We start from the raw sequence: 15,908 nt of genomic DNA, 5'->3' as shown, positions 1-15,908 counted from the left end.
ATATAAGCGCTATTCTGGTCACAGAGACAAAAACAATAGGAAGCTGAGAAAAGCCAGAACACCTTAATACAAATCTGTGTGTGAGAGAGAGGAGGGGGGGAAATTCAATTCTTAGCCTGGTATCTGGTGAGTATGTACATAATGATATCCCAGTCTGTTACAGTGGATTATATCACACGTACACAACACATTTTAGTGCACATTATCTGCAAGAAGTGCTCAGTGTTTAGTGCTCAGTGCAGAATTAAAAAGAAAAAAAACTCAGTTGTTAGCCAACATTTGAAAGTCGCTTTTTAGAGCTATGTGGCAAAGGGAGATGGTTTTGGTGAGTTACAGGGTTACAGGATATAAAGGTACATCTAATATTTCACTAGGGCAGTGTGGCTGTAATTAGAGGAATAGATAGATGGATGCAGGCTTGAAGATGCCTGGATGGTTATCAGGAACAGGACAAAAAGACAGTGCTTTTGCAGTGACTAAGGTCATCACAGGGATTCAAAAGCACATTGTATTTGTGTATTTGTGATGAGATAACCACCCGTTTGTGTGCATAATAGTATAGCAAACAGTTCAAGTGCTGCAAGAGGAAGTGGCAGGAAGCTATACAGATGAGAAGAGGAAGGTTTTCCAAGCTCAAGCGAGCCGCCATATTCCCAAGTGATTCCTCAGATATGATTCCCACTAATAGGTTTCCATTAACAACACAGATGGTCACAGTGAAACATCTGGCTCCCATGTGAAGTTCAAATAAAAGTGTTGTTTTTGTCTGTGAAATAGAGTTAAAATATTAACTGATTTGTTGGTTGTTGAAAATAAAGATTTTAATAGTCAAGAAATACGTTTAGTTTTATTATTATTATATGTATCAACATTTAGGGCTTCTTCTTTCCTAGGATTAATTAATAATGGAGGGAAGGGTGGTGACCCCGTTGTTCTTAGGTTATAGCACACTCGCTTGGGTCAGTTTCAGTGTTTTTTATGCTAAGTCACTATATTTCATTGTCATTCTGTCCTTTGTGTTTCCTGACAGAGAGCTGTAAAGACATCCTTGCGGCCACGGGAAACTATGCTCAGCCGGAGGTCACCACTCTGACCTGATGCTGATTGGCTATGAAAAGGAGAAAGAGCGTGATTTCCTCAGTGGCGTACACTTCCCTTCCTGAATGAACTGCTGAAGAGATTCTTTGAATTCAGGATGAGAACTTTTGTTTTAAGTTGCATAGCACATTTATCACATGTACACTTACTCACATGTTAGAGAGCATTTTGCATGTACTGCATGCTCAAGCATTGTATGATACTCCAAAAAATGGCTACCATTCATATGCATTTTATTTAGTGGATATGTCATAGCTTGACTCCAAGGCTCTGAAAAAAGCATCACAGATTTATTCCAAAGTGACGTTAAGGTCACTTCTCTGCCTGATTTGAAGTCGAGAAAGTGTGATATCACATTCCTCTGTGCACCAGTTGAATCTGAATCTGGCGTTCGGTCACTATAATTCAAATTGAAGCCACACACTCGATAATCTGGGTTTTCAAAAAAAGACACTCTTAGTCAACTTGGATTAAAAAAAATGTAATTGTGAATATTAAATTTTACAGACCTAAAACTTAAAGAAAGTTTCAGGGGCTTTTGTGAGTCTGTTGTAAAAATCCTTTTTTATGTGTTGTTACATTCGTTACCATGTTACTTTCTATTATCATGTGTCTATTTTGGGAGTCAACACACATCAGCAAAACCCCTACATTGTATAAGGAGTGAGAAAATCTGCTTGTGAATATAGGTTTGTACAGCAAAACGCCTACTGTGAAAAAGGACAAGATGGAAACTTGAAGTCACTGATCGATGTCAACAAATTAGACCCACGTTTTTTATTTTATTTTATTATGTGGTCTCTGTTCTGCTGCTTTTTTAGAACCAAGCACATGGAAACATGCAGATACTTTGCCAGGGACTAGATGTGATACGAACCCTGCCAGGAAACACATTGTTTGTAAATCCTTGTACAATAAGAGTTTAACAAAAGAAAAGAAAATCAATGGAGCAGTATTGTCTGTCTGTTACATTAGCTATACACAATTGATGTATCATTACTGGTTGAGTGAGGACCAAATGTAGACTCAATTAGATTAGATGGTAAAAGACTTTCAGTACATGTTGGTAAAGATACATACAGTACAATATAATCATCTCCACTTGTGCCTCATGTTGAGTAATGGAGTTTAAATGTGTGCAGTAGTGTAATTCAATTGGTAAGTTAACACTTCTACTTGTATTGTAAAAACTCTGTTACATATTTGGAAAAGAGAAGCAGGAGTCTTTTTCTTTTTTCAAGACTTATAATCTAGTCCTCATGGTCTACCATAGTGGCCTTATGTTAAATAAACAAAGGGAAAGCTCATTTTACCTTCATTAGAATCTTTCTATGCTGATGCAGATGTTTGTAATATATAAGCACAGCTGTATGTATGTAGCACAGTGCAATACTCTAGGTCATTAAGCTCTTTTCTTGTCTGTTCATGTGGATGCAACGTTAAAATTGCTGTTGACCAATGAAAGCTTATTTGAATAATTCACCTTTTAAGCCTCATTTCCTGTTTTCTCTGTTCCGTGTATTCAAATATGACGGTCAAGCACAGTAGGCTGGTTTAACATTTCCCCAGTATGCACTGTGTAGGTGACCGTGATGGTTTTTAACCCGGTAAGATGTCATGTGTGTATGTATGCGTGCCTGTTTGAGTGTGTGGGTGTGATGTTTAACCATGTAGGCATGCATTTATATGCAGAAAATCAAATAAAATCAATTTCTTCACAGATATTGAAGATAAACTGAGCGTTGTGCGTTGTTATTTTCATTCACAGCTTGCATTGCATCCACATATTCTTCCCACTGCACGTTGCAAAGTTTGTGTCATCACAGCACCTCTACTGTATAGCTATTTATAGAGCGAACACCAGACTATACAGGTTGATGCTGTGCTTGTTCAGAGTGGTGTAACGGCAGTCACAGCTGTGCTTCCTGCTCTCCTGAGCTTCCACGATTATGTACCAAAGGTGTAGATGACTTACAGAACACGTCTCCATGGAGATTTGGTATGACAGGCAACGCTAATTACTGCTCGGCTGCCTCCGTCTCCAACTCTCTGTGTGCCACATGCAAGAAGCGCCACTCTTTCTATCACACACATCCTCACAGACACACATGCATCCACCTCAGCCCAGCATGATCGTCATTACTGTCGTTGCACACGGGAAACATTCTGATGCTTGGCAATACAATGCAAAGCACTATGGCAACAAAGGGAGGGAGGATGGCAAGTTGTCATGGGTAAGTGTAAAACAAGAAGGCATGTATTCATAAAAAAGGTACACACCGTCTTTTACTAAAAGCTCTGAGGACTGAGAGAGACTGGTTAGACTGAGATAAGAAGCATGACAAAATGAAGATGATGCTCTTATTATGTTTCCTAATCTCAGTTTTACAGAAATTAAAAAGTGTGGAAGTTACATGCACTTGCACAATTACTGGATGTGACTGAAATGAGTTCCAGTTATTTAAAACATGGAACATTTGTGACTAGAAACATGCAGTCATATAAACAATTTTCAATTTGCTGTGGTTTGGAGAATTTTGTTAAAATTATTGCGAAAACGATCAATTATTTTGAATAAAACTGACATAGAAATGAGAGATGAAACGGTGAGACTGAGATAACGAGATCGAAAGAGAAATCAAAGAAATTTTTTTTTGAGTCTGCTTGTTTGTTAGAAAGTTGTTTATAGTGGTGTTTAGCTGCAAAGTGTGGTTGAATGTTTCTTATCTTGCAAGTGTGCTTCATGTGTGTGTTCCTGCTATGTGTGAGAAGAGAGAGACTAAGATACTCTAAAAGTGCAAGGTAAATAGTAGGGCTGGGCCATATCATACCGTTCACGGTAATACTGGTATAATGTCGGGCAACGAGAAGAAAATGAAATATCGCGATAGAACATGGGTAAAACGCGCATGAGCAGTGCCTTTGTTTTCGCACATGGCGGAAAAAGCGTGCCGGCGACAGAGAATGAGAATGGCGAAAGCGGATTGTAGAATGAAACAGATGAACCAGAACTGGTTTGTAGAAATGCTGCAACTCCAGTGGTGTGAAACTGGTTTAGCTTTCGTCCATCAGATACACAACAAAGCACTATTTTTGGTAGTGCTTTGTAAAGTTAAATCCTTTGATTTTTCTGAAAATCGACAGTGCCCCTTATAATTCTGTGTGCCTTATGTATGAATCCTGGTTGTGTTTACTGACCTCGAAACGATTTTCTGTGGTACACGGCACTCGAAAATCTGTCAAATGTTTTAGTACGACTTTGCTAAGCTACAAACCCGCACCGCTTGATGGATTGTCGGAGCATTACGGCTATCGTAGGCAGGAGCCTTGCGGAGTGATACGTACCGTGCTTCAACATAATATTACCTTATTGTGTGTGTATAACCTCTTTTTAAGTTTTGTGGATATTATACATGGTTATGCTGAGGATATGTCGGCCAGTTTCCACTGGAAATGCCTTTTGGTTAAACTGTCAGCAAGGAATTTGCATTTGCACTGTCAAATTTTTATATAACTTTAATGCACATAAAAAAACAGCTGCTTGTTTAAGTGAAAATACATTGATGATTTTTTTTTTTTACACCAATAAAGTTGTGGAGTTGTAAAGCATTTTGTCTAGTGTCAATTATATCGTCGGTTATATCGTTATCGCAAATTTTCAAATGTATATCGTGATAAATATTTTTGGTCACATCGCCCTGCTCTAGTAAATAGACTACTACTTTTATAATACTTTTCTATTCAATTTGAGCTCACTTGAGCAAGTGGTTTCTTCCCACACACATACTTGGATTGATGCATTGAGGGACAACTTGGAATCTTGCCCAAGGATACTTTGAGGTACAGGTTGGAGGATAGGGGGTTGGACAACCAATGTTCTGATTGGCAGACAACCTACTCCACTCCCTGAGTCACAGCCAACTCAGCAAGTAAAGGAAGAGAAAAGCACAGTATAACTAAAGAAGAACAAGTATAAAAACAACCAACCACTCAACCAGAAAAAAATAGATAACCAGACTGACAAACCAGTCTGGCAGGAAACCCAACCAGTAGTTTAGTTCAGCTAAATAACATTTCTGAGCTGTTTACATTTATACTGCAAACGTAACTTGAAGTAAGCCTTCTGATGGTGAAATCACTTTTGGCCAGTGCTCAGATTTGGAGTGACTGTTAAAATGCCAAATAAGCCAGTGATACAGTGCAGGTAAGTAAGGAAGTGGTAACAGTAGCTAATATGTTACATAGAAGAGACAAAAGAAACTGAAATAGGTTCAAAAACACTTAGAGAAGATACTTTCCTGTAAACTGTGTTTTAGTAAATACAGCAGATTCCAGTCAACCAATTTTCCTGATTTCCTGTTTATGTGGGATTGAGGCTGGCTTTTACATTATATTTATTAAAACCACTGCCTCCAAGAGAAAATGGGAGTTATTAATGGACTCCACATTTTAAATATTAAAGAGAAGAGATTGGCTGGTTCTGTGCCAACTAGATGCATTTTTGCTTGTTTAAACATTTTAGATTTTTTTTTCACTTTTTGCAACAAAGCAAATCCATGCTGCCAGTTGCACAATTTAAAGAAGCACCAGAATTCAGTTTATTTCTAAGATGCTGTTAAGCTTTTTATATTGTGGGCGAATGAGGTGCATGGGGTGACTGATGCATGAATGTTATTTGTTTCTAGTTACTGTCTGTAAGAGCTAGTAATTTTTGCTTCATATTAGAATGTACTGTTCATATATTACAACTGGAGTCAATGCACCAGCGCAAAAAACCACATGCTTACAACATACAACACAAATGATCTCACTTACTCCATGGGGAAATAGCACTTTAACAGCCCTCTGTAAATTTATGTTTTATGTCTCTCTGCTCTGGGGTAACTATTGCCCAGCTGGAACATTTGCTGAATGCTGCATTTTAATGACTATATTCACACAAAGCAGTCACCTGCTAGTAATTGATCGTTTTTCCGTACCTGAATAACTACGTTAGTGATGCAGCTTTGGAGGGGGGCTTGGAGAAAGATGAGTGACATGTATCAGGATGTGATTCATGAAATAAGATGAGCTCAGTAGAGGAAAACCAGTCAGAGATGGAAACTGGGCTTGTCCTGTCACCCTTGATTAGGCCTTTTTATTGTTTCCCCTTGTTACTTCCATGATTTTTTTCCTCCTTTGTTGAAGGTTGTCATGACAATATTGAGCCCAGTTTCCATGGAGAGAGGCTGAGCCTGAGCCATTTCACAGTTTGATTCACTGGTGCAACACCGTGGAAAAGAAACCATCCTGACTTATTTTGCCTGGTGGCATAATACACTTCTTCTTTTTTATGTGGCTTTACGTGTATGTAATGCAGAGGGTGACTACTAATGTTATTTGAAGGCTCTTTTGCCATATGTTTAAATTATGCATCATTATTGGCATACGGTGGCCCAGCAATTCTAAAAGCTCTGTGGTGTGTAAATGTGTGTGTGAATGTGTGGATGACTGGATGTGTAAAGCGCTTTGGGGTCCTTAGGGACTAGTAAAGCGCTATACAAATACAGGCCATTTACCATGATTAAAGCATGTGAAAAGTTAGGACTGGATCAATTCATTGAACTGACCTTTGCAGAATTTATTCAGGTTACGAGACGGTCTGTGCATTTATTCACATCCACCGTTTGCTTTTCTGTTCTGAGTGACAAAATGTTTCCAGGCTCAGAAGATATTCAGAAGATACTTTTACCTATCTCTGCAATTTAAGATCACAAGTGCATGTTGTAATTATTGTTTCAGTTCTTTTGTCGAAAACAGTTGAAGCAGCTTTGAATGTCTGCAACGATGCCATATCAAACACATCAGAATCCAAAGCAGCTGCACCACACTCAGAGGATTGGTAGAGAGGTTATGGTTGCTATGCAGATGGCGCTTTGGGGCTCAGCTTTCTTTTTTCAACTTTTCTCTCTTTACTTTCTGAGTTCAAGCATCATGCCACTTTAAAAACAACCTCAAAATTGCCTTTCAGAGCTCGAGCAGATGCTCAGTAAAGCTACACATCCGCCCGAGAGACGCCATCATCATTATCATCTGCTGCTTCTTTAGTACTTGGTTTGAAATTTAAATCTTAATGAAATAAAATTACTAACGTCTTTATTTTAGGTCACAGTAAGGTTGTGACACTGAGGACACAAAGACACAACTTGTCTTTTCCTATAAATTATCTTATATTTGAAAGAATAAAATGGCTTTTAGAATGGTGTCTTGGGTGTATAGTAGCACAGTAAACACTAAAGGAAATGATGCGTGTCATATGTCAGTTACTTAAAGATATCCTTATTTTTCTGTAGCGCTTTTAAAAATGAGTATTTTTGGAGACATCCTCTCCAATTAGGCTAGTAAGGAATAAATAACTTTTAAGCTATAAAGCTAGCTCGTGATAAACTAATGTTCGACTGTTGATGAATAGAGATGATGGTGTAAGAAACATGAGCCAGACTGTAATAAACCACAATTATCAGGATGATCAGATCTGTCTTCAGCTGTGATGCCATCAAATCATCCATCTATTTTCTTCCACTTATCATATTTCAGGTCACGAGGGGGTTGGAGTCTAACCTCACAGACCAAATATATGTGTTACTATCATGATTGCCTTAAACTGAAAAGCCACAAGAACAAAATGCTAAATATTAAGTAAAAGCAGTCCAACCATGTGAGCAGGGATGAAGAAGTAATGATCTGTGAAGAGCAGGAGAATTATTTCTCAGTCAACTACCCTAAAGGGAGTTCACCCCCACAACAGAAGCATTATGTTTGGCAGAAGGCCGGCCACTTGTAGGTCACTAATGGACAGCATTCCCTGCTCTCCTGTGTCTATGTGTGTGTGTGTGTTTGTGCGCGTGTGCGTTCATGCGTGTGCGTTAGTGTAAAAAGTAGAACCAGGAATGAAAGAACATTTATATTGGCCTTTGAATCTACAGCTCCATCAGTGCTGACCCTGGCGGACTATAAATCAGACTCCCACTCTTGCCACGGCTCTTTTTTTTTTTATGTCTTTTTCTTATTCTAACCGCAACAAACATGGCTCAAACCATCAGCAACAAACCCTCTGAACACCCCGGACCTCTGTAATCAGAAACGGCATTGTATTTGATTTAAATTGGTACTTGAATTCTAGCTGGCAGGCTTTCAAGCCTGATTAAGACTCAACTTATCCTCTGCTGGGGGTGGATGTAATGTGTTATGACTGAGCACTAACAGAGATGAAGTTTACTGGATGTAGCTTCAAAAGGAAGGGCGACTAACAGCTAAGTTAGTTGCTAACAGCATGTGACTGAAATAATACCAAAACAAAAGGTTTGATCAGTGTGGTTTTATCGCTGTTGCTTAGTATGTGTCCTCGTACATCCACTATATCACAGAAGTTATAAAATTATAAAATCTGTTGCTTCTTTCTTCCCAAAAAGAGGTAAATGAATAAATAATTGCTATTTTCTATTTCCCCCCGAGGCTCAGATGTTGTGCATTCACATCTTAATAAGTGATCAAGTTGCAGCTTATGAGTCATTGAGCCAGAGCAAGGCCCGGGCATTCATTACAAGCTCATCAAGGATCATATTCATTATATGGAAAAATAAATAAATGGTGAATAATGAAGGTGCCAGTTTACATGCATTAGGGGCTAGATGCATGGTGTTAGATATGTGTGTTCGTAAATGGGAGTGGCACACAGTGTGTCAACTGTCAGGAAGAATGGAAGTAAGCACAGTTATCAAACACAGGATGTCTCTTTAAAAGATATTATATTAAATATTAGAATATTAAAAATATAGACTTAACATATTTAGCTTTTAGATATTTGTGAAAAAAGAATCACTACATAAAGTACAAAAAAGAGTGCACACATTAGTAGTTGTTACATGAGAAAACAACACACTACGTGTACTCAGCCTTTCACCCCTCACGTTTCCTGACAATCAAACATGCTGGTCATGTTCCTGCCCTGGAAAAGGATGACGTCTCAATAATGTGCCTTCAACAAATGGCTTGGTTGGATTTGCGCCAGCTGGTTAAAAAAAACACACAAAACAAAACAAACAGAAACAAAAACAAACAAACACCCTGCTTCTTCTTAATGCTTTTCTGAGAAGCCCACCCTCGTCTCAGCTGTCGGACTGTCCTTGTAAAGAGTTTGACAATAGTTTGTTTCCAAGAAGACTTTTTCTTGTGAATCTAAGTCAGCTTAACTAAGGGGGAAGTTTCTAGAAGTTTGAGTGTTTGCTGGACAGCTTAAAGCTCTATGCTGCCAATTAGTAAATTCACGTCACTGGAGATGAGATTCCTCTCAGAGAGGATGGATGTAATCTATAAGAGCTCGACCATTATTATGTCTAAAGACAGGCGGGAAATAACTTTGCTATTAGCATGTGCATTTGCCTTGTCAAGTGTTTGAAATGCTGGATCGATTTATTCCCATGCAAACACTTCCTGAATTTCTGAAAGGAAATAATTAAACAAATGGATAACAGAAGTAAACACTTGGAGCGTATGAATATTTATCGCTCCTCGAAAATATTTCTTTTTCACATATTGCAAAGTTTTGTTAAAACGCTGTCTTTACAGTGACGCTGCATTTGAAACTTTCAGCCTCAAAGTACAAAGTACATCATTAGGAATGCATAATGAAGCTTTTATTGTATTCTGAAATCAATGAGGAGTTAGAGAATGAGAACGTACACTCTTTCTCTAATCAGTGCCCACTGCTCTTCAGCTGTCATTAAAGATGGGGTGTTTCAGAGCTGCACTCCAACACAATGGCTGAATCGGTGCAATTATCCCTCTTGACTGGGCCATTAAATGCCTAATGCATTAGTGATAACCTCCTACCCCACCCCACCCATCCCCACCCACTCACAGGTAGCTAGAGAATCATTGAGGCACCAACGTCGTCCTTTTATGAACTGCTGTGCTACCTTCAAATTCTTAACGAGTTGTCAAAGAATTGTTAGTTTTCTGATCGTAGTTATGTCAGGTGTCCTGCTTTGATTGTGGATTATGTGACTTGAAGCTGTGTTTGAAGAGACCTAGGGGGTTTTAGATGCTCACATTGTCATCATGTTCTGGTCACCGGTCTGGTGAACACAAAGAAAAGCTGAGGCTGATTAGCTTTCAGGTGTTAGAGAAATTAGAATTTTAATCCCGTGATTCAGGAATATAAATCATTGGTTCCGCTAACCTTCAGCTGGTTGTGGAAGAAAACTTTATCAAAATCCTTTAGGACGCATCGTTTAAGAACCACAAACGTCTGCACAAATTGCAACCAATTTTAGATATCGTCCATTCGTTTTCTTAACAGCTTATTCAGTTAGGGTCATGGACTGGAGCCCCCGTAGAATACATTAGACTAGAGCTGAATACAGTCTTTGTTAATGCAATTTCAACTGTGCTCTCCACAGATTATCTTATTTATTTAACGTTTAAAAAAAGACAAAAAGACCAAAAGCCGGATGCTGCTTCTAAAAATAACTTACCAGGGAAATGTTCCTCGAGAGGAATATCTCAAATGTTGATCAAATTCACAGCTATCTGTTAAACAGAAATCAAGCTGCCTGAGAGAAAATCCAATAGGACTACAAATAGACACAAAGAAATTAAAGTATGCATCATATAATATATGTTTTTGTTGACAATAAAACAACATTTTTGTAGTTTTTCCTCTCTGCACCACTACAGTGGATTTTAAATCAAACGACTAACATGTGATTAAAGCTCAGACTTTCAGCTTTAAATCAAAGGGTTTATCATAAGTGTGTTACATTAAATGTTTATGACTTACAACCATTTTTGCACAAAGTCTCCCATTTTATGAGCCTCAAAAAGATTGTTTTCCAGAACAGTGCAAACTCTTTTAGATGTTTTCTGGCAACGTCCAATCTGGGTTTTTTTTTATAATTGAGTGTAAACAGTGTTTTTTACCTTGTTGTAAAATTGCTGTATTTCTATTCACAAAGGTGTTACTTGATTTAAGACTTTGACACTGACCTCCAGAGTGTTGTTTACCTGGTGCAGATGTTGTGAAGCTGTTTTTCCTGACCTGGAAATAATTCTCAGATCTGTCTTCTGTGGTCTTCCAGCTTTTTGATGTGGTGGGGCTGACCAGTGTCATTCCTTCTTTTTACAAAATGTACCAGATTGTTGATTTGATCACTCCTGAAATCCTGATTTGACCAGTGTTGGTTTATGGGCTTGTTTGTTTATGCCTCTGATGGATCCTGGCACCTCTACACTCGCTCTTGCTTCCTGGTGCTATTCAAAGACTCTTCCTGTTTACCTCTAACCTTTCAACCCCACAGACACAGATAGCTTTTATGCGAAGATGAATGTGAGCATAAATGCTAAAAAAGGAAACTGTATGGGAGAAATTTCTCAGTACTGGAGTGTTGTTTTTGTTTTTAACTTCCCGTGTTTACACGTTAAGGTTTCTATATGCACCTTGCAGCTTTTGCAGGACATTCTGCCTTGCGTTGCTACAATGCTGTAGTTGAAAAAACAGCCCTCTGATTGTTCATCTCGAGATATTTGTGGCTTCTGTGCAAAGGTAAATATGAATTGTTCTTCTCTTCACAGTTGGGGCTGATGATGCTGTTATTGAGGAAAGTTGGTTTTCAGTTGGTGTCCAGGTCTCAAGCATCGTGGTTCGGCAGGGATTGAGTGTGCATCGAGATAACGGCTCCTGTCCCCACAGCTCTGAGGATTTTCTGAGAGGCATCATCTATGAGATCTTTTGCTTAACAACATTACATTAACATTTTTTTCATGTTTCTGTCTTTATTTATTTCACCCTTCTCCCTCTCCATATGTCTGCCTTTATCTCATTAAATTATTTGGTGTGATGCACATTAAATTTGGGTGTTTCTTAAACTTCTCCCCTTACTTCCCGCTTCCCTTCTATCTGCGTCAGATAACTGACCCCTCCAACTCTCCCACCAATGCATGAAGCCTTGTACTCAACTTGCTGCTCATCCAACAGGAAAAAACAAGTGGAGTGGAAGCAGCTACCTCTTGTGACCTGCTCTACCTGTTTCTTTGTGTCCAAATAGTCTCACAGCTAATTATGACTGTTATCCTTCATCACTTTATATACATATATGTATATATTTAGACATCAGTTTTAAGTGTTGCTGTAAACCAATTTACTTGGTAGACATCAGTTAAAGCATTATAATTCTCCAGACATCATACCGGTAACTGAAACTGATTTCCTGACTTTGTAACACTGTATTTATTTATTCCCTATAAATAAATTCCATTGATTTCCAACATAAAAGTCTTTTTTCAGGTCTTGAAGAATGCTTTGTGAAAGATGTCAGAAAGAAGTGAACTTGCTCCTAATCTCTGTCTGAGGCTACGTTTCCTACTTAGTTGTTGAAACAGCACTGCAGGTGCGAAGAGGTTAAATTCAGCATCAGTATAATCTCTGCTTTTTTAAAAACTGTCAATCATGTGTTTGGCTAAAAGATAAACAACCCAGAAGGCAGAATTTTCCAAATATCCTCAGTAAGGGGCAGGGATAGCTCAGTAGGTAGAGTGCTACCTACACACTGCTCCCCCGTGCGCCTGTTTAGCGGCTGCCCACTGCTTCACTGAGTGAATGGGTCAAATGCAGAGAGACTACTTTCCCCACGGGGATCAATAAAGTATACATTATTATTATTATTATTATTATTATTGTTGTTGTTGTTGTTGTTGTTGTTGTTGTTGTTATTAGTCTGTGTAGTGTTGGCTTGAAGCTAACTGTGCCTGTCAGCTAAATATGATGAAATTAGACTGACAAGTTTAAAAAAAGTTGTAGAACAAATTGTTTCCAACACAGTTGTATGAAAACAAGGCAGCGATTTGGCAGGAGAGATGCATAAAATATATCAAAGTATTACATTTTGAGAGTGTGTGCTACTCTGCGTTCTCCTTACCGTCACATTAGTTATAAAGTCCCATTTTGGAGCTATTTTGATTCTGCACTCCAGTTTTGAGACTATTAAAACCACACCCTGTATTTAGAGGATGGACATCAGCCACTGGTTTTTGGATCTCTGCAGAGCCTGAAGGTACACAGTACTGGGTGAAAGGCTGGATTAACATGTCACTAGCTGACTATGGAGCTTGGATAGGTGAATTCAGAAACTATGGCTGTCACACAGGCGCTGATAATAGGGATACAATAACTAAAGTACCAAAACACGTGTGTGTGTAAGTATATCAACCCTATCAAAGGGTAAATTATTTGATTTAATGGAGGCTAAGCCTAACAGGCATCCAATTTAGAATCCATTGGGCATGGGTGTGGTGATGATGATGATTCAAACGTTAAGAAAATTTTCACAGTGAGAAAAAAAGCCACCATCACAATTGTTACAAAGGGTGGGACTAGCAAAGGAAACCCAACAGTTCTTTGCAAACCTGATTATGCTGCTGTGGAGCTGGACATTTTAACGTGACTGTTTGTGAGTATTTTATTTTATTTTATTTTATTTTATTTTATTTTATTTTATTTTATTTTATTTTATTTTATTTTATTTTATTTTATTTTATTTTATTTTATTTTTTAACCCAGTCTGAGGTGGACAATCAAGGAGCTGCAAATTCTACCACTTTTTTTATTGGCTTACTATGATGTCCAAGCCAAGAAAAGCAGAACTGACTTTTCTTTTTGGAAAAACAGTAAATGCTTTAGATTTGTGCAGGTAACGACGATTATTTCCTTTACTTCCTGTTTGTCAAGATTTGAGACAATTAAAAAATAGCAAAAATGACATACTGATTTCAAAGGCTTAGGGCTTGGGTTGGGGTCATCACCAATTATAAATGACACCTTACAGGTTTAATTTTTCAGCTTTGAACATTACTGTTAGATTGAAGAATACATATGGCTTTATCTCTCACTGACGTTATTGTAACAACAAATTGTAAATCATTTTAAGATTCTGTTACAACAGAGAAGAAAAAAGTGAAATAGATTCTAGTAATATGTGTAGCTTAAATAATACAATTGTTCTAAGCTGAAGGTCTCTAAAAACCTCTTAAGAGGCTGAATTCAAATAAAGTAACGAATAAAAAGCTTCACTGGATGAAAATACTGCCTGTGTAGCCTTCTTTACTGTCAGTGTTGCTGAAGCTCAGCGTTGTTTGCAACGAGCTGGTCAAACACTAATGAGCCGTCATGGCCCCTCGGCCGGTCCTCTTAACAGGCCTTGCACAGGACCATTTGGCCTCTGCTGTGGAAGCTGACAGTAGCTGAAAGCGCCTGTGAGAATATGACTGATGGATCTCTGCCCACGCAAACTCAGTCTGCCAGGAAAATGCCGGTTAAAGTGTGAAAAATGTCCGTAGACACAGTCGTTTCCCGGATCAGGTGGCGTGGCAGTGGGAAAATGGGAAGTAGCGTCTTGGCTTTGTGCGCTGATTTTAGATAAACATCTTCTGCTGGTGTAATTCCCATCAATGCGCGTGCACGTACAGTTTCTCTGTATGTGCATTATTAAGTCATCACAGCCTATTTGTGGGTCTCCCATGTTACACTGTGGCGGGAAATGATCTGTTTACGACATGACAGAATGGGAAGACGTTCTTCAAAGTGCACTGGAAAGCCAAGGAAGGAAGCGTGTGACTGAGTGTGGAAGGCAAACAGCTTGACTTTTACGCACACAGCGATTGTGGCCAAAACCATAACAGCTGCAGAAACATCAGTCCCTGCTTTATCGTGACACAAAGTACATGCTAGCCAATATCAATTAAAGTAATGTCTCTCTGTAGACTTCAAAGTGGCCCCTGGGCTTGGAGTGGCATATTATTGAATCCACTACTCAGCAGAATGGCAGCTACAATTAGACTCTATACTCCCTTTTAGATTGTTTTTCAAGCAGTGAGGACTTTATGAGAATGCATCAAGAGCCATGTGTTAGAAATAGGAGCAAGAATATTTTCACACCTGTGTGACTCCTGCTGGTTTGATGATGTGTCTCTGTCCCATCTGACTGCACTGCTATATAAACTCTGAATCTGTTTGAGCAGCTGTAAAGCGACGGCAGGACACAGCAGGTGAAAAGTCCTTGTTGACACGCTGTTATAAGTCTATCATATGATGGATTTACAAGTGGGAGCAGCCTTCATCATGGCAGAGGGAGAATCTTATGTCAGTGCTGGCCTATTACTACTTTGCACAGCCTGGCCTGGTAGACCGTTCTTCACGTGTATGTGTGAAATCACAGATTGGGGTTCATTTCAAGGAGTTTAGTTGCAGGAAGATGAAGCCACATGAGAAAAGCTTCTAAATTTTCGGAGGTTAGCCAGGGCAATAAACTATAAAACATTCCAGGTTACAGAAAACTAATATGATTATTTATCATGGGGTTGGCAGATACAAGAACAAGCCGTCTACAAGCCGTATGCATTTGATTTTGACATTTTTAGTAAGTTATTCATCTTTCCTAAAGGATAATTATTTCTAAAACTGCTTAATATTGTGGCATTACTACCAAGTAAACAAGTGCATCCCCTAAAAACACGGTAAAAGCGTCATTCCTCCTCATTCTCACACAGTTTTGGCATTAACGTCCTCATTTAAGCCACAGTAACTGTACACGGATGGGAAAAAATCTACCTCGATATGCATACAGCAAAGCCAAATATGAGCGATATTAACTTTTAAATGCGTGGTGCGGATGATCAATGACACAGGATATGCATTTCAACAGATAGCAGCCTCACAAGTCTATAATATTGTTTTTTCCTTCACCCATCACTACAATCTAATTTATTCTGAACAAAAC

General features: G+C 38.7%; 1 protein-coding gene across 2 annotated transcripts in view; it reads left to right on the top strand.

Moving 5' to 3' along the window:
• The window catches only part of kcnc4 (potassium voltage-gated channel, Shaw-related subfamily, member 4), a 34,736-nt gene extending 22,399 nt beyond the window's left edge, over window positions 1-12,337 (top strand). Inside the window, exons 4-5 of one of the 2 annotated variants that reach the window (XR_006055371.1) lie at window positions 1,031-3,332; window positions 11,710-12,337. Coding sequence is in view for 1 of the 2 variants with exons in the window: in XM_005914884.3 (XP_005914946.1) it covers window positions 1,031-1,098 (68 nt within the window). In the remaining variant the exon portion in view is untranslated. Of the gene's footprint in view, window positions 1-1,030; window positions 3,935-11,709 lie in introns of those variants that run through there. The other variant, XM_005914884.3, reaches the window with a different exon arrangement.
• Window positions 12,338-15,908: the final 3,571 nt, after the last annotated feature.

This window comes from Haplochromis burtoni, unplaced genomic scaffold, assembly GCF_018398535.1.
Source record: "Haplochromis burtoni strain Fernald_Lab_line unplaced genomic scaffold, NCSU_Asbu1 Contig_9, whole genome shotgun sequence".
Lineage (NCBI taxonomy): Eukaryota > Metazoa > Chordata > Actinopteri > Cichliformes > Cichlidae > Haplochromis > Haplochromis burtoni.
This window is presented reverse-complemented; position numbering and strand designations above follow the sequence as displayed.